Source organism: Pagrus pagrus, assembly GCF_965226575.1.
Source record: "Pagrus pagrus genome assembly, chromosome: 10".
NCBI classification, from domain to species: Eukaryota; Metazoa; Chordata; class Actinopteri; order Spariformes; family Sparidae; genus Pagrus; species Pagrus pagrus.
Genome location: NC_140194.1, coordinates 6,965,225 through 6,984,107, shown reverse-complemented (window position 1 = coordinate 6,984,107; position 18,883 = coordinate 6,965,225). Strand labels below are relative to the sequence as shown.

At 42.5% G+C, this 18,883-nt stretch overlaps 1 protein-coding gene across 2 annotated transcripts; it reads left to right on the top strand.

Annotated features, from left to right (window-relative positions):
* Positions 1-1,686: 1,686 nt before the first annotated feature.
* LOC311263588 (S-adenosylhomocysteine hydrolase-like protein 1) lies at positions 1,687-8,531 on the top strand (the record flags this gene model as incomplete). Of its 2 annotated transcripts, none has more annotated exons than XM_084363772.1 (16): positions 1,687-1,761; positions 4,180-4,291; positions 4,700-4,837; positions 4,979-5,079; positions 5,601-5,703; positions 5,802-5,896; positions 6,351-6,457; positions 6,549-6,665; positions 6,742-6,805; positions 6,887-6,975; positions 7,110-7,180; positions 7,258-7,352; positions 7,469-7,567; positions 8,046-8,114; positions 8,239-8,317; positions 8,407-8,531. In XM_084363772.1, 16 exons carry the CDS (start codon positions 1,687-1,689, stop codon positions 8,529-8,531), a joined length of 1,539 nt encoding a protein of 512 aa, XP_084219898.1. The 2 variants fall into 2 exon arrangements, with proteins under 2 accessions (XP_084219898.1, XP_084219899.1); XM_084363773.1 differs by lacking the exon at positions 1,687-1,761 and adding an exon at positions 3,823-3,936.
* Positions 8,532-18,883: the final 10,352 nt, after the last annotated feature.

Below are 18,883 nucleotides of genomic sequence, written 5' to 3'. Positions count from 1 at the left end.
CAGAGACGGGGAAGAGGAGCAAGTGACTGAAGCTCGGAAGACTGACATGGTGAGCAAGGACACTGATCAAGACGTTTTATGTAAAACATGAATCTGTTAGCGTTTTCCACAGGAGGTGTGAAGCTGCATACACTCAGGCTGTTAATGATTTTAGTTGCAAGGTGCTGTCTGGATGAATGTTTGACCAGCACCCTCACACATATTACATTCACATGCAACCATTTTGTCTCTTTAGAAGAACTGGACGGACTTAAAGGGGAAATGCGCTGATTTTATATAGTCTATAAGTCCATTCTTAAAGGGCAATTTATTGAGAAAGTAGTATAAAGCTTTTTGTGGCTCCAGAGGAAGCTGCACGCAATCTGGTAAATTTCTCACTCAGTGGCTAAGTTGCATTGTGGGTAATGAAGGCGCCCAGTTTTAAAAAGGAGGAAGAATGCTTGGAATAAAAGGGGTTAGGGTTAGGGTTGTAAAATTGGTGGAGTCACCCTTTAAGTCTGCTTACAGATCTTGGAGATTATTGCTGCAAATGAAAAAAAAAACAAAAGAAACTTGTGTAAAGCTTGAAGACTACAAGTTTTATCTGGAGGTGAGAAAGCTGGAGAGAAGCGAGCGTACCTGACCTCCTCACCTCAGCTTGAAGCTATCTGGAGGCTACATTAGTCACAACCACCAGCGTTACCCACCTGCACCTCCGCCCTCTGCTCTTCGTAGATAATGCAGGCACCAGGTCACCAGTCCCACAATTTTATAGGCGTACAATTGTAAAGGTTGAAACAGAAACTCTAGCGCTTTACATGTGTACATCCACAGAGTTGGAAGACATGTAAGACACATTTTAAAAAAAGAAATGTTTAAAATCAGAGCAGCAGGGGCTGAAATATCTTGGCTGTTAAGGACACTGAATCCTTACATTTCCCATAATGCAGCTGCATCTTTTATTAGACCTTCGCTGGCTGTTAAACGCCACCACGGTGTGAAACCCAGAATATCTGTTATGAAATTGAGATTACACTGATGACTTTAAAAAAACTCCCCCAGGAGTTAAAACACAGCTGTTTGCAGGTTGTGTGGTACCTTCCAGGACATGTACTGTGCTGTACATGTATCAGGATGGGTTAAAATTTTGTGGACGGCCCCTTTAAGAGTCTTTTAATACCCTTGCTGAGCTGCTTTAGTCACTTAGCGGACAGAAAACAATGACAGTATACAGTCCAGCTCAATTTTCTGATTTACTTGAGGAAAACTAAGCTGCCGTCTGTCCCTGAATGCAACAACAAAGCTTGTGTATTTTTCACTTTGCTGCTTCTTCTATGGCAACAGCTGCTCTCTTCTTTCTCTCCTTTCTGTCGTGAATGTACAGCATGTTCATGTACGTGCATCTCTTTACTGTCTGTTTAATGTATACCCCGAGAGCAGAGTGCACTTGACTGTACACGCATTCATCCGTCGCCTCCAGTAACACTTGCCTTCCTCACAGCTCTTCTTTCTTCCCGTCGTCTCTAACCTGTTCTTCCCCTCTGCGAGCCTCACAAAGACTCCGTTTGTTCCCACCTTCTTCTTCTCCACCTGTCACCTGTGTGTGTGTGTGGAGGCGAAGGTGTGGCGTAAAGCGTCACTCTGTGTACTCTGATCAGCATCAGCTCGCAGCTCTGCAGAGTCACGGTGGTCAGTGTGAGAGCCAGCATGAAGAAAGTGTACAGTCTAGTGAACATCACCAAAGCCAGGGACCAGGAGGCCGTGCAGTCCATCTGCATCAAGGTATCAGTGCTTTTTGTGTTTGGAGACGTTTTCTTCTGGAGGGCGGTGAGTCAGGCCTTCATGTTGAATTAACCAGAGCTCAGCATAATGTTGTTTTTTAAGCACAACCAAGAATTTCCTTGGTTTTATTGATCCCAAGGACAGAGAAGAACATTTTCAAAAGGTAATGAGGAATTCAGGCTACAAATCAAAGCACGACTGGTTTCCCAAGGAGATGCATTTTACACATTAATGCCCACGGTCACTCTAATTAAGATGATTATTGGCTTTCATTGTTTTTTGAACAACAGCTGAGCTCAAACCTATTTTCTGACCCCTGCGTGAGGACATTAAGTTAACTTTCACACTGCTCCCGGTCACAGCTTAATGTTTCTCTGTGTTAAAGTTTAAGCAGCTGCTTGAGTCAGAGTCTCCTTATTCAAACATTTGTATTCAAGTGATCATTATTGAGAACAAAAACAGAGTTTAACATTCGACCAGTCGGTCTTTAAACAGGCGTGAGTGCTCGAGAAAGTGGGTTATGAATCTAATTTTTCATTTATTAGTCTTAAATCAGTCCAACACAGAATAATTGTTGGCAAAGTACATGTCTGCAAAACCACAGATAGTTAAAACATCATGTTTCTTTTGGTTTCATTTTCTATTTCTCTTGTCACAACATTGTGTTTATGCTTTGGTTTGGTTTGGGCACAAAAATCACTTGGTTAGGGTTAGAGAAAACATCATGTCTTGGCATAAAATAACTGTTTGTTCGTCCGAGGTTTTGTTAAAACAACACGGTTTTGTTGCCACAAAAATGGCAGGAGATTGTCCCGAGGTCCCTTTAAAAATATCCAGTGTTGTCACGCTTACGAATGTTTAAACGCAGTCTCAAACTGCAGACAGTGACTTGGCAGCCTTCCGCCGCCTTTGTCTCCTGATATGTAAGTTATCTAGTCAACGTGTAATGTGAACGTGTGATATGACACGTTTTGTGCAAATGTCAACATGAAAAACTCTACAGGCTAACAGTTGTTTTTATCCTGGCTGCTTAAATTCAGGATTTGTTATTTCAGATTAAATGTTACCATATTTTTAGTGATTAAAAGAAGGATTGTCAATAATGATGTTTGGTTGTTGTATCCTTTATCCTTTGGTAGTGTTCCTAATAAGAAATAAGAAGTTTTGAAGGGTAATTCTACATCTAAACATTATTTTATCTCATGTTCGATTTTTAGATAGTTTACAGTGTGTAGTTGTCAAGAAATGAAAGAGAGGAGCATCACACTCATTTTTCATGTCTATATAATATTAAAAAACTCAAATCTTATCAGCTTGTTGTGTTAGTTTGAGTGTTTTTCTTAAATTGTTTTCTTGGGTTTTTGGTTCTTATCCACACATTTATCATCCATGAAATTTATAATGAGAGCTGTGCGGAAATGTTAATTTACTGTGGAACGTACAAATTTTGTGGCGTGACTAAAAAAATAATAATAATAACGGAAAATCAGAGGAAAGAGAGCTGAGAGACCCCCACAGAGATCGTCATTACAATCGTTCATGAGCAATCTCAGGTTTAATTGCTCCTAACGAGGATTTGGGGACTTTGATTAGCAGCGTGACAGACTCCTCTCGTAAATCCTTATTGATAATTCAGCCTTTCCCCAATGCAACATGATTAGTTATGATGACTAGGAGACCTGTCAGTTTAAAATGAAGACTCTTTTTTTGTGATAGTCACATGGAAATGTATAAATCTGCATTTTAATGCATAAAAAACAAAAAAGCATCATAGGTCTCCTTTAATATTTGAGCCAGTAGTGTGTGTATTTATGTAACAGCATAATAGACCTGCAGTATACTGTAGTTTCATATTTAAATCCTTTCCCTCTACAGTGATTAAACCTGGTAACACTGTATTGTTTGGAGGAGGGGTCAGTGCGGGGGTGTGTCTGCGTCGGTGGGTGTGTGCACGCCGTCTGCCCACATGGGTAAGAAAAAGAACAAAAGCAGGAGATTGTAGTAGGAAGGAAATAAGCCTTCAGTTGAGCCTGCAGGGGTTGTTTTTTTTGTTTTGTTTTTTTGGAGCTGGACTCGTGGCACAGGCAGCAGAGTCAGGCGAGCAGCCAGGGAGCAGACATGGCCAAGTGGGACTCCTGTGGCAGCAGCCCAGCCTTCACAGAGCCACACTGGATGGTGAGACGGCGGCAGATACAGGGATGAGTCAGGAGAGGAGGAGGAGATGCGTGTGATAGCGACAGGCTCTGAGACATGAAAATCTGCTCTGGAGGGTGGTGCTCATGTGCACTTTTATCTATTATAACTGCATGAAGTTGATGAGACTTTATGCTCGTGACCAGCAGCAAAGCAACAACAACTAAAACTACAACTTTTCTCTTTCTAACTCTTTATTTTTTGTCTCTTTTTTTGGCTCCACAGCAAATACAGCTCACCGACCAGAAGCAAGAATTCAACAAACGTCCCACCAAGACCGGTCGTCGCTCTCTGTCTCACTCCATCTCGCAGTCCTCTACAGACAGCTACAGTTCAGGTATGGAAACATGAAAACAAACACGCATACCTCCTTAAGTCTGATCACATGTCTTTGATATATACACTGAGCTAATTCTGAGCCCGGCAGCACGAGAACTACAGGCCCCCGAGGATTAGCCTCGGCGCTTTCTGCCTCAGCTGAACCTTAATTAAAAGGAAAAGTCCTCTGAAGACTTAAGTCTCTTTAATTTGGTCCTAATCGGCTCTTTATGCCTTTCTCCAACATGTCAATCACTGTCAGAGTTTGGAGAGACTTCAAAGGCTCAGAGAAAAGAGTTACCAAGCTTGAGTCTGATTTCTGAAACAACAGAAACAACTTATACCTTAATAAGTATGTCTGCTTTTGGGCATTACATCATATCAGCTGATCATGTTCACACACGATGCCTCATTTCCTGTGTTGTAGTGGGCAGTGACAGCTCAGAGGATGAGTCTTCTCCCAGAGACAAGGCTCAGAAGAGCTCCAAGGGCTTCTCCGACTTCTGCATCAAAAACATCAAACAGGCCGATTTCGGACGCAGAGAAATAGAGATCGCACAGCAAGGTAAAGACAAAGAGTCGTAAAAACCACCGAGTGATAATGAGAAAATAAATATCACTCATATACACTGGAGCACCCATCCAGTATGACTCACACAAGATCATAAACGTGAAACGTTGATCGGTCTCTGTCTGTGATGTTTAGAGATGCCAGCTCTGATGGTCCTGAGGAAACGAGCCGGTGGGGAGAAACCTCTGGCCCGAGCCAAAGTGTTGGGCTGCACACACATCACTGCACAGACGGCGGTCAGTTCAACACACACACACACACACACACAACAAAACACACTGAAACACACTGAAAAGCTCCTCTCTGAGTGTCGTGTTATGCATACTGCGTTATTACCATCATCCTACCATGCATTAGAAATAGTTCAGTCCTGTATTATGCTAATATTCAAGCTCATACTTCATACTTTAAAGGTGCAGTATGTAAGAATAAGCCAAAATTCAAAAGAATGAGGGGCCACATATCACCAGAGGGCCACTAACTGCTGCTAACTGTAGCCACCGTCAGCTAGTAAGCTCACTGATCCCTGTTTTATATGAAAATTCTTACATATCGCGCCTTTAATATTCAAATCATTTCTTTTCTTTACAGTCCATTGTTGCAGCACCTGTGTATTCAAGGGGCTCCCCTTACAGAGAGGGTTATTACTTATATCGCAACTAGACATCATTATCAAGAAAGAGGAAATCTCACTTCCTACAATACGCGACCTATAAAAAGACGGGCGGTGAAGGTGTTTTTTTGCGCTCTGTTGCAGGTGTTGATTGAAACTCTCGTCGTGTTGGGGGCTCAGTGTCGCTGGGCAGCCTGTAACATCTTCTCCACCCAGAACGCTGTGGCTGCTGCTCTGGCTGAACGAGGTACGACCGGCTGTGTAAACCTGACTCGTCTGGTGTTTTTTTTGTTTTTTTACTTCCTCATTTTCTCTTCTAAGTATCAACCCGCTCTGTATCTCAAGGAATCCCAGTGTTTGCATGGAGAGGAGAATCAGAGGACGACTTCTGGTGGTGTATTGACAAATGTGCGGGCGGGAACACCTGGCAGCCCAACATGGTACTGTGTGCAAACACTCATATTCTCACAAAATGCCAATTTCTACATGATGTTGCTTTAAAGGTCCCATAATATGTTCATTTTCAGGTCAATATTTTTATTTTGGGTGCCTATAAACATTATTTTTCTCATATTGTCCATACCTGTGGGACCTCTATTCGCCTTCTGACTGACGCTTCATCGTAGCGCCTGTCTCTTTAAGGTCCCCCTCCCAAAAAGCCCAGTCTGCTCTGATTGGTCGGCTCTCACAGGCCTGAGCAGGCACTGCCCACTGTGTTTTAACATCACGGCTTGTTTACAGGCAAAATTTCTGAATATGGGCCTTTCTACGCATTTCTCTGTGGATTGAGCGTTTTGATACTTTCATCAAAAAAAGACAGGATATCTCACTTTTTACAATCAGGGACCTTTAATGACTTTTGGAGGGTTTAGCTTGTTTTTTCACTCTTGTCAGATTCTGGATGACGGAGGCGACCTGACCCACTGGATCTACAAGAAGCACCCGAGCCTGTTCAAGAGGCTCAAAGGCATCGTGGAGGAGAGTGTTACAGGCATCTATCGGTTAGTTTCACACAGAACCAGATCGACGTTCCTACGAGTTCACAAAGTCGTTCTCCGGCTCACGTGTGTGTGTCTCCGCCTGTGTTTTCAGGTTGTACCAGCTGTCAAAGGCAGGCAAGCTGTGTGTCCCGGCCATGAACGTCAACGACTCGGTGACCAAGCAGAAGTTTGACAACCTCTACTGCTGCAAGGAGTCCATACTGGATGGGTAATTAACTAACGAGTGACGCCACTGCTGCAGCACAGAACAACAGTCTGACTGTGTTGAACTCTCCTCTTTCAAGGTTGAAGCGGACCACTGACGTCATGTTTGGAGGGAAACAGGTGGTGGTGTGCGGATATGGCGAGGTCAGTACGAAGAGGAATTTCCGTATAAAAGAACGATGACATCTCAGCAGCTCTGCCAACCTCCTTTCTCTTTTCTCGCAGGTCGGCAAAGGTTGCTGCGCCGCCCTGAAAGCGTTGGGTGCTGTCGTATACGTCACAGAAGTGGATCCCATTTGTGCCCTTCAGGCCTGGTATGAATGCAGGAAGCTTTTATCAGCACGGATGTGAAGTGTGCTTCACTCTGTCAGGCACGCTGCAGAAAAACATCATGAATTATTGCTTAAAAAAGGAAACAAAACGCTGTTCTCTCCTCCTCTCCTTTCAGCATGGACGGCTTCAGAGTGATTAAACTGAGTGAAGTGGTCAGACAGGTAGACATGGTCGTCACCTGCACAGGTAACTGCTGTCCTCTGCTATAAGCGCTCATTAAAAATATCAATACAACAATAAGATTAATCTCTGTTTCTCTGCAGGCAATAAGAACGTGGTGGTGAGGGAACATCTGGACAGGATGAAGAACGGCTGCATCGTCTGCAACATGGGGCACTCCAGCACCGAGATAGACCTGGTGGGAACGTAGACTCTGTTTACATCTGTGTGTGTGTGTTTGTGCATGTTTTTATGGGTGTATAAACCTGTGTGCTTCCTTATTGTCAGTGTAAAACATGGACTCTTCCTTCTCAGGCGAGCCTGCGGACTGCGGAGCTGAGGTGGGAGCGCGTGAGGCCTCAGGTGGACCATGTGATCTGGCCGGATGGGAAGAGAATCGTCCTGCTCGCTGAGGTGATGATACTTTAATTATTAAACACCCACACCGAGGGATAATGTACAGAAACCAATTTATTGTAACGTATATCCCCCACAGTGTGCTCTGAACTGGGCTCCTGCTGCACATTATGCTATGCTTCCCTGCTTCTCCACACAGGAGAGAGCTGATGGTCATCTATTGCAGGTCATACACCGATTAGGGATAAGTTCCTCATACAACCCCACATCAAAAGACCCCAACTATCACTTTAAACCTTCACATAGCACTGCCTGAGTCTTATAGATCTACATATGCACGTCTGATCCAGGATAAGTCGAGCACCGGGAGCACCTTTACCTGATCATTGTTATGGGATCCAGCAGACATAGAGAGGGAGACTTGAGGATTATTTTTTACATAATTATTTGAGATAATACGCTTTCCTTTACATGTCTTTAGGTTATTATCAGCGGCTGCTGTCACGTCACGGTATGTTTTTTGATGCTCTCTCAGGGTCGTTTGCTGAACCTGAGCTGCTCCACGGTGCCGTCGCTCGTCCTCTCCATCACCGCTACAACTCAGGTCAGATCATATGTTTCACGTTATTAACTTGCAGAGTTTTATTTAGCAACATACAGGCACTTTGAGACTGGTGTTAGCCACCTGTAGTTGTATTAAAAGAGACTTTCACTGTACTGTCTGTCAGGCGATGGCTCTCATAGAGCTGTACAGCGCTCCAGAGGGACGATACAAACAGGACGTCTACCTGCTGCCAAAGAAGATGGGCAAGTCCTCGGCTTATATATCCTGAAACAGTCACACCTTTCTCGTGTTTCAGAAGCGATTAACTGATGTGTATGTTTTGTACTTTCAGATGAGTTTGTGGCCAGTCTTCACCTGCTGACGTTTGACACTCACCTCACAGAGCTGACTGACGAACAGGCCAAGTACCTGGGCATCAGCAAACACGGGCCCTTCAAACCCAACTACTACAGGTGAGGACAGGTGTGCTGTTTCTTACGCACAAAACAACACACACACATGGTCTATTTTTTATTTGTATCTAACAGAAACAATTTTTCACATAGGTATTAACCTTCAGGAGATAAAGCCAAAGCTCTTCAGACGTGCTCTTATGGATTTCACATCCTGCAGACTCTGACGCCCTCTACAGTCTGAACCGTGTTCAGTTTCGTGGAGAGACAGTGGGTCAGGACGTCAGCTCGCTTTGTCTCTGCGCTGTTGCATCTGTTTCATGTGTTGTTTCCTTGTCACAGTATCCAGAATGTAATCATAGTGACTTCTGATTTAAAGTGAAACACAAAGTGCTGAATGGGAGCTGGAATAAATAACAATATAATGTATTAATTGGAGCAGCAATCAGTGACATATACTGTATTTAACTGTGGATTATAAATTAACATCTCAAGTGATTAAAGCTGATTATCAGCGAGAGAGAAACACATTTGTACATAAAGAATAGCTTCATTTCTCCTGATTTAAATCTTGCATCAATCCTTTTTTTCTAAACTTCACCTTAAAATCCTCTGGTAGTTCAGCATGCATGAGATATTATAATAAAAACAACAGTTTTGCTCTTTCTCACAGCTTTTTCTTGCGTCTCTGTCGCATCACTTTAATATAACGAAAAGAAGAAGGCCTTTTGTAACTCTGACCTGCAGATAAGCGTAGCAATAACAGCACAGTATGTGATTTTTGGATTGTAACTAAGTGCATTTACTCAAGTACAATTATGAGGTACTTTACTTGAGTATTCCCATTTTCTTCTACTACATTTATTTGATAACTTTAGTTACTTCGATTCAGTTGAGCAAAAGTTGCACATTTTTAAATAAAAGTATTTTATCTGTACTCGGCTGAAAAACAAAAAATCAAATCATCAGAAAAATGCTGAATGATGGAACAGATAATCAGTCGAGCGAAATATATTGTTACGGTTACAACGAAACACACAATTGGCTCAACCTTGTGACAAGCAGCATATACAAAGGACATCAAACCTGAGTACAAGTTTGTAAAAAGAACTGAGTTTAATTACAGATAATACTTAAATCAGTCTAGGAGTCTGGAGGACCTCCGTCCCTAAACTAATAAAATCCCCACAAACTAAATTCCCAAACAAAGCTGCAGCTCCCAGGCGTCCATCCTAAAGAGAAAGAAAAACAACTCATGGAAAGGAGAAAGACAACAGAGCTCTCAGCGGGTCAGAGATGGTTTGTCTGGAGAAGAGAAGCTCCTGATCCCTCGACGTCCATTAAATATGGAGCAGGGTCTAACTGCATCATCAGGAACACCTGAGAGAAGAGAGGATGGAGAAGAAGAAGAAGAAGAGAGAAGGAGGAGGAGCTGGACCAGCAGTCCTTAAAAGACCACAGAGCCTCACGAGTGACTGTTTTGCCACTAGGGGGCGTAACAGCTCTGTTGTCTTTGAGTGTTCCTTGCAGTAGGTTTAATTAAAGGTGTCACTGTTTATCCTGTTGTTAAAAGCCTAAATTTAGCACCAGTTTTGTTTTTTTAATGAACCTCTCAAACAGTCACACCGCACTGAGGTCAAGGTTATAGGATGCAGTGGCAGATGGACGGTGGTTTGTGTGTGTGTGTGTGTGTGTGTGTGTGTGTGTGTGTGTGGAGTAGCTGTCATGGAGATAATCTGCAAGGTGATGAGGTCAAACCCAGACACAACAGACCTTTGCTACAGAAGACATTTTGACACTTACCAGTGATAAAAAACAAAACAGTAACAGGTGTAAATACTAATAATTAAAGTTTCCTCAGTTTCAGTTTCCGGGTCCTGATATTGTGCTGGTCTCTCAAGTCATTTGTTTTCTGTCAAGTCAAGCTGGAGTCACAATCTCACATCTCCGGTTCCTGAGTTCTTGAATCTTAAGTGTGTTCTGCCTCTCTGCTGTGACGATCGTGGGAGGAAATGACACACACATTAAGATTAAGATATATTCAACCAGTGTTTAAAACAGGGTTTGTGTCTCCAGTAACTGAATTTTAAATATGACTCACTGTCACTTAATATTCCTCCCTGTCTTTGTTTGATTTCTTCCATCGGACCTACAGAACTTGAACACCTTTTTTCCCATCCTCATTAATCAACAGTGGACACTGACGCATGACTATCGTCCCCATGATGTTTAAAGCTGCATTGTGTGGAAAGACGTAGTAATATTTTCCATTTCCCTGTTGTAGCTAATGATAGTGATCATCATCCCTGAGCGTTACACAATCTATCTAACCTGTAATTAGTTCCTCTTGTACAAATGATTAGTTTTAACTATCAGCTCCATTTATATGATGAATGCCACGATTATATTTCAGGTACTTACAGTGTTTGTTTTAGTTCAGTCATTAACTTACTGAGCGTAAAAAAAAGACGATTTCCTTTTATTTGGTTTAATTTTCACATCCATTCACAAAAAGTCCTCTCTGATACTCACAGCAGCTCTCCTCGCTGAATTAGCTTTCTGAATCAGACGCTACGTAATTAAATCTGTTCCAAGAAGATCCAGCTGGTCATATGACAATCATTATCTCTTTTCCTCGATTGTTGCATCCTGTCTGTCTCTGGTCATGAAGTCCTAAAAATACCCCCCTGTCCCTGGATTACTGTAATCCAGAGTCTCCCTCTGTGTGTGTGTGTGTGTGTGTGTGTGTGTGTGTGTGTGTGTGTGTGTGTGTGTGTGTGTGTGTGTGTGTGTGCTGAAGATCCTTATTGAACTGAACACTGTGTTTCGTTTGGCTAAAGGTGAGTCACTAATGCTGCAGGAAATAGTAGCTGATGTCTCTCCTCTCTCAGATAACTGAGACTTTATGTTACCGATTTACCTCAAACGCCTCATTCCTTCACTCTTCTCTCATCACGGTGACAAAAAGTGAACCGGTCCACCGATAAATCATCAGGAGGCGTCAGTACGTCACGCGTTTCGCTTTGTAGTCTGAGCGAATGTTGTGAACGATCGATAAATTCAGACTCAACATGCTGAGATTAGTGTAATATACCTTTAATGTAATAACACAGTGATGTACAGCACGGAGGAACAGTCGAGACAAAAGCAATTTAACAGCCATTAGTGTGAGAGATTAATGAGGAGATCGCCACACCCAATCTAATCTAATGACACCACTCATTCTCCTGTATTACCAATGTGTGTGTGTGTGTGTGTGTGAGTGTGTGTGTGTGTGTGTGTCTCCTGCTGGTAATCCATTGGTTGATGATGCATCTGAGAATGACAGATGGCCTGTTCAGCCTATACGCTGCTGGCCCTGTGTGCTCAGTTTAAAGGCAGTGTTAGCAACCAGGAAGTTCAGGACTCTGTGTGTGTGTGTGTGTGTGTGTGTGTGTGTGTGTGTGTGTGTGTGTAGGTGTGTGTGTGTGTGTGTGTGTGTGTGTGTCCTGGCCTCCTCCTCCCTGTCAGGGATTCTCCCTAAAGAGCTTTGATGCCTTCCCTGCATCACTACACGGTCTAATCACTCGTACCAGCTGTCAGCGTGTCGGCCTCCCTCCTTCCTCTCTCTGCGCTCTCCACTGGCACCACTTAACCTCACATCCTCTGCAGTCGGCCATAATGGACTCTCACAGAGTCCATACTGAAACATGATGAACGTATATCAGACGCTCATCGCTCCGACTGCTCAGTCTCACCAAAGAAGCGCAGATGGTGGACTTACTAAATAATGGACTCTTGCCATTTATCCTCTGTCATCCCTCTGTTCTGTTTTCCTCCTGGCCTCACCTTTTGTCTGTTTTCTCACACTTTGCTACAACGTAATGTTCTTAATAATACATATGGTAAATCATTAATTATAATACTTTTAAGTGAAACATTTAAATCCAAGATGCAACTTTAAAGGCTGCAGTGCATGCAGAGTATTTTGTACAGGGTGTCACTTTAATTCAATGCTTTAAGACCTTTTCGGGATCATTTCTAACCAAATTTCAGACTGATTATTGGACAATTATGAAGGAATATGGTCTTTAAGTTGAGTTTGGTTAATCTATATTTAGTCAAAAGATTATTGCAGGTATAAAGTAAAAAGACAGAGTTAGTTTCATGTTAAGATTTGTAACATCAGAAATGTGGATGTTACTCAGACGCGCTTGACTCATCTCGACGAAAAGAAATTATAAGATGGATAAATTAGATTAGATAAAATGTTTGTGGCAATCAAAACCTCACAAATCCAATGAATTATTTAATGACTTTTTAAGGACCTGCAGACATCCTGTTACTGTAACCGTGCCAGAAATCTTCAGCATTTTTGGAAACATTCTGCTTTACCAGAAGGTTTCAGGGCCAAAGTCAAGATTACAGGAACACTGAGGTGTTTTTCTAAATCTTCTATTCATCTAAAAATATTGTTTGCACACATTTTATCCCCTCACAAGGTTGTCTAAATTATGTTTCAAGCTTTCCCCTTTGTATTAATATGTTTTATGTCAGGACGGGATGCGTGCACAAAACAAAAGACGTGAGTAGCAAGGGATCATGGGAGCTGTTGTCCTCATTGTTAAACAACCACCATTGCTGCTGAAAATCTATCTGATGTTCACGGACGAGGTAACATTTAAAGTTTATTCACGACATGTTTAGTCACATTTGACTTTCTTCATCACTCTCTGACTCCTGGAAGTTACAGTAACAGGCGACCAAACGAAACGCAGTTACCTTCAGTAAATTAGGATTTCTCTGAGTTTAAACATTGTTAAAACATTTGGGATAATGTAAGTGCACAACTAAAGAAAAACAATTGTGAAAGTTGAGTTGTTTTTATACATTTTAATGCAGAAATGTTACAGATTATATGTTTAAAATGAAACATCGTGAACAGTCCGAAACAAACATTTCTGCCATTATGGCAGGCTGGAAATGATGACGATTTAATGATGCACACAAATGTTTGAGTAGTTTTCTAATTTTGTCCTGTGAATGTGTACATTTTAAAAAAATACGTGTATATATCGACATCGCCATCTGCAGTCTTCCAAAGTGAGTTGGAAAACGTCAGTACATTCGGCACAAATCCAATACTTTCCAAGACCTTTGACTCTGAGCTTTGAACGATCAGAGAAGTAAACTCCTCGGGTCGTTAAAACCTCTCAAATTCCCAGAAACACCACTGAGGACGTAACTGTAAAGCCCTGCAGGTTTGATAAATGTTACTGTAACAGTTCATCATGATGGTTTAATGGTTTGACGCAGCACTGACATCACTTATGATGAACCTCTGCAGCGCCTCGACGTGACTGAGCTGGATCAGGTTGCACCATAAACTGAGTTAGCTGCTGCTGCTGCTGCTAACTGCTAACACACTGAGGCTTTACAACTCCAGGCCTTCAGCTGGGGGCTTCACAGCCAAACACTTAAGAACAATATTGATTTATTGAATTATTGATCGGGGTGGATGATAGTCAACTCAGTGCTTAATGGCGTGTGTATAGATTTATGTGTCGCGGCCCATTGGTCCAAAGTCTCCTTTGGTTCATACCTTCAGTGTGATCTTCCTGGCCGAGACGACCCCGAGGGGACATCATACATCTGAAAGGAGAGACAGGCAACACAAAGAGGATTTAAAATCTCTGGGGATGTTTTTCCTAACCAGCAGACTTACTGGACTTTCTGTACGTGGCTCATTTTGTTCTTCTTCCTCTCAGAAAGCGTAAAACTTCTTGCATCCCCTGCAGAGTTTCTCTGATGTTCTGCGACTGCAGGAACGCTCAGGGGGGGATGCTCAATTCAGACCCCTCGCTGCTCCGCCTGCAGTCACTCACACGCCCAACAACCACACCCGTGTACTTACACCCACTCCTACAATAAAACAACCGTCTTCCTGTGATGAGTCCTGCCGTGGCGGCGGGCAGGTCAAAGCTCTCGGCCAGTTGTTGGCAAGTCTAGAACCACCGGATCCTTCCAAGCCCACCAGAGTGAGTTCTACCATTGCCAAACACTGTGGGAGAGTGCACCAGATCTGTGTGACGAGCAGGGCTCGGGTTACGTGCCGTGTTTCGAGCCTCCATGGCAACCAATGATATCTGAGATGGGACGACGCAAATCGATCAGATCCATAGCTCATCCTCCCGTCTCTCCTCTCGCAGACAGACAAACGTATTTTCCAAGCAGCTGGGTGTCTCTCTCGTCCTATATTGGCACTACACATGATTGCTCAAGCGAGGAGAAACAAAGCAAAAATGTGCTAGTGCCAAAATGGGCAAAGAAGATGGTCGAACTTCACCCCCCGGTTGAAGCGGATGAGGACGACAGGCAGTGTGGTTCTGTCTCTACTCTGTTTATGGCCCTATGGTAATTCACTGATAGTGTGCTGTGACAGTGAATTCTACCAGTGCCATACACAGAACAGGAGGAGATGTGACCCGAGCCCAACGCCCAACATACAATGCAAACACAGAGCTGTCTCAAAACCCGAGCGTCTCTGACTTCCTGCCTGCTGCTCCGCCTGTAAAACTCCTGCTGACCTCTGTAAAGGTTGGGTCAGCGCGCAGAGTGGAAATAAGCGGTATCAGAGTCAGCGGCGTCCTTCCCTCATCTCTGTGTTGTAGTAAAGTAAATCCAGCCACGCCATCTGCTACACACAGGCCTGTAGTGTGAGAAAATCTGCCCGTAAATTAGCACCTATTCATCCTTATTACAGGATTATTGTGGGCCTCAGTGTTTTGGGGACTCTCTGGCCTCCATGATGCGATGCCGCTCGGTGGAGGAGCATGGTCTTCTGCTGCTGCTCCGATTGATTCTGGCTGTAGGGAATGATGCGCTAAGTGATTTTTGAGATGCTCCAAATGGGTCCCAAAGCAGGGCTCATCTTTCCGTTTCCGGGAGAGATCAATAGAGTAAAAAGCTTGAGAGAGAAAGAGAGAGAGAGAGACAGAGAGCATAAACAGAAATGTGCTGAAGCTGCTGCGTTTGGCTGAATGTTTTTTAAGTTGCTCTTCATGTCTTGGTCGCTCTTTCCTCTCAGTGAACGTCACATTGTCTGGGGTGATAATCTGACAGTCTACACACGACTGACACTTCACTGATAGTTCAGTATTCTTCAATAAAGTCCTTTCCTGTCAAATCCACCGCATCTTGCGCGATCACCTGCTAGTTTCCAGGATCTTCAAATCTTCACATTATGAAAGCAGAAATCAAAAAGCATCATTTCCAAAGAACAACTACTCACGTGTTGTATATGTTTGTCTTGTGATGAGCCTGGCTAGAGGTCATAAATGCTCATTATAGGACAAAAAGAGAGTATACCTGCCCGATTACTCTCCTTCTAAAAGTGGATTTTGTTTGGATTCTTACCTTATAAATGATCCAATATCCTCAAAGCACACAACAAAACTTTAGCTCTCTCAAAAATACAAGAAGAAACGTGTTTGTTGAGCCTCCTGGAGCAGAATATCTTCACAACCAGACGGATTTTTTTTTTTTAAATCAAAGACGAGAAAACAACCTCGAAGTGGTCTTCATCTGGATGACCTGATGACTTTTCTCTTGCTCCACTCTGTGCCAGTTTACCCTCCATACCTCCATCTCTCCGTTCCTCACGGCTCCCTGCTTGTTTAGGCTGTATGGCAGGGGATTTTAGTGGACAGGTAATTAGTTGGTAAGCATCTTAACCCACTGGCAGTATAGTAATCCAAGCCTCCCTCCTCCCTCTCCGTCTGCTGCTCTTGTATCTACGCATGGCCTACAGCACATTTCCTCTGCGCCCTTTTACGCACAGGACGCGCACTGCAGTGGCGACGATGATGGACTCCAGTGATGCCCAAATCAGCCTGCATACGTCAGACAAAATCAAGATTACGCTCAGACGAAAATAAAGTTAATTTAGTGCGACACAAGCCGGAAATAAAGCACTGTATGCTACTTTAAACTTTAAAGATTAAGGATTTGTCCGACGCAAAAACCTCTCAGCTCCTTTTCTAACATTTTACACGCTACACAATAAAAACTCCTGACGTTTTCCCAGACCTACCAGCATCTTCCACCGGGTGTGGCACCCTGCTGCAGCTCCGTCTGAGCCCCTCCACGGGACTCAAAAGTTTCTCCGAGCGCAGGCCTCCTGTCTCTCTCCGCTCTGCGCTCCTCGTTATATACGCGCACCCAGAGGTCCCTCCTGGGCTCATTTACCTGCTGTCGGTGATTATTAGACAGATTGCAGGTGGAAAAAGAGGCATCATCCTCTCAGCTGCATGAGAAGCCGTCAGAGTGGGATGGGACAGGTTTGGGTTACGGCTCTTTCAAAGTTGACGCTGAAATCCACCCGCGCAGCCTTTTGTCCTCTCCATACATTATGAAGGAGGCGCAGCCGGCCAGCAGCGCGCTGCGTTCAGCTGCTGCTGCTGCTCGACTTACTCTCACATAACTTCACTCAGCAACCACGAAAGCCTAAATCGACAGATACATCTATTTTATTAATCATGACACTTATTATTTCTCCTTTTTCGAGTGTTATACAGTTTTTAATCTTCTTAAAAAGCAGCTCTACACTCCAAATATTAACTGTACTGAGCCTGAAATAATAAAAAATATGAATAAAATATCTTTATCTCAACCATTAATTTATTTTCAGACACTTGTTTTCTTCTAATCTGAGCAGAACACAAAATACAATATGTGAATAAAATACAGGAGTGTAATCCCATAAAAAACCTTAAAATCAACATAATATTAAAAGTAATAATGAGTTTCTGGAGAAAATAATCCCAATGATCAAATGTCTAATCTGCCTTACAGAGTGTGTCTTTACGCTCCAGCTAAATTAAACTGACGCTGAAACAAGAAACCTGACTGTGCTCCTAAAGAGGCTGAATGGCCACAACTATGAATATTTCATAAGATGATTATAAGCTCCTGTGTTCCTGATGAACAGCGTCATACTTCAGCGTCTCATGCAGGAGGGCTGCCTTCATTCATTCATTTACTCACTTACTTACTAACCCAGTAAGGATGTAACGGGAGAGAACAGGGATAACATTACAACCATCACTCCTGATTTGGCCATTTGAGACATGTTTGAAATTAACAAAGTGTTCAGAAAAACACTTGCACAATTAATCGAACTCTGGACAAATGCAATATCCAAACTGAAGAAGCTGAAATGTTTTGATGAAGGTAAAATATGTGACAAACTGCGTCTTAGTTGAAGAACTGTGGAGCTGCAGAGATGACCAGACCCACAAATATCAGTTTTTTCAGTGAAAATGAAAATTGTGATGCAAATCTGATTATTCCTACTAATCATGGATTTTATCACAGTCACAATATCTGTCAGAAATAATGGTAAAATGTTTTTGAAGCAATATCACGCAAGAAAAAGCTGAAAACTCAGGTAAAAAACAAAAAAAGCTTATAGTTAGTTATAATTATGAGATGGTAAGTCAAAATCATGTTTTCAGAAAATGTCTAAATCCTAAATCATAATTTTAAATATTTTATTTACCATGAGCTGTTTTTATTTTGTCATGACAAACTATAAGCAGACATCTTGACCTGGAGGAAAAGCACTGGTGTTCGGGCTGGAAAAATATATATCTTTGTTTTATCATGTTTGTCATAAGTGTTGTCGTATCCTGGTTTTAAAGGCCGCATTTCAGTAAAGTGATGTAATTATCTGAACTTATCAGACTGTTCTACCTGCTCTTATATTTGCCTTTACCAACAATTACATCCACATTATCGATGAGTAAACTCTCATTGTGTTAAAGAGGTCATATTATGCTTTTTTGCCTCTCTTTTATTGAGTTATGTTGCATTTTTGTGCATGGAAAAGAGAAAAAGCCTGAAGTCCACGCCACAGGGAGTTACTCTGGAACGCCTGGTTTGCGGTCGAGCCTTTACTTCCGTAACTTATGTGCGTCACTATGTCACAGGCGTTACATAATATATATATATATATATATATATATATATATATATATATATATATATATATATATATATATATATATAATATATAATATATGGAGCTGTACCGCAGCCGTGGTTACCAACTGAGTGGCAATGTTTAGATCACATTACCTTGTTCAACATGACCCACCCTGATGAGCCTGAGCAACTCTCATCAAAGATTGAACAGAGGCGAGATGTCCCACTCCATAGCTAAAACAGAGCGTTCAAGTCACTGTGTTAAAAGTGGTGCTGCAGCAATGCACCATATGAGACAAATAATGTGTTTTTTGAAAATGAAAGTATGTAAACTTCTTCTACTAGGACCCCTGAATAAAAGTATGAATCTGAAAACTAGCACAATATGACCTCTTTAATACCAGAGGAAATTCAAAATGTCCTCCCTACAATATTTTGTAACATCAATATCCA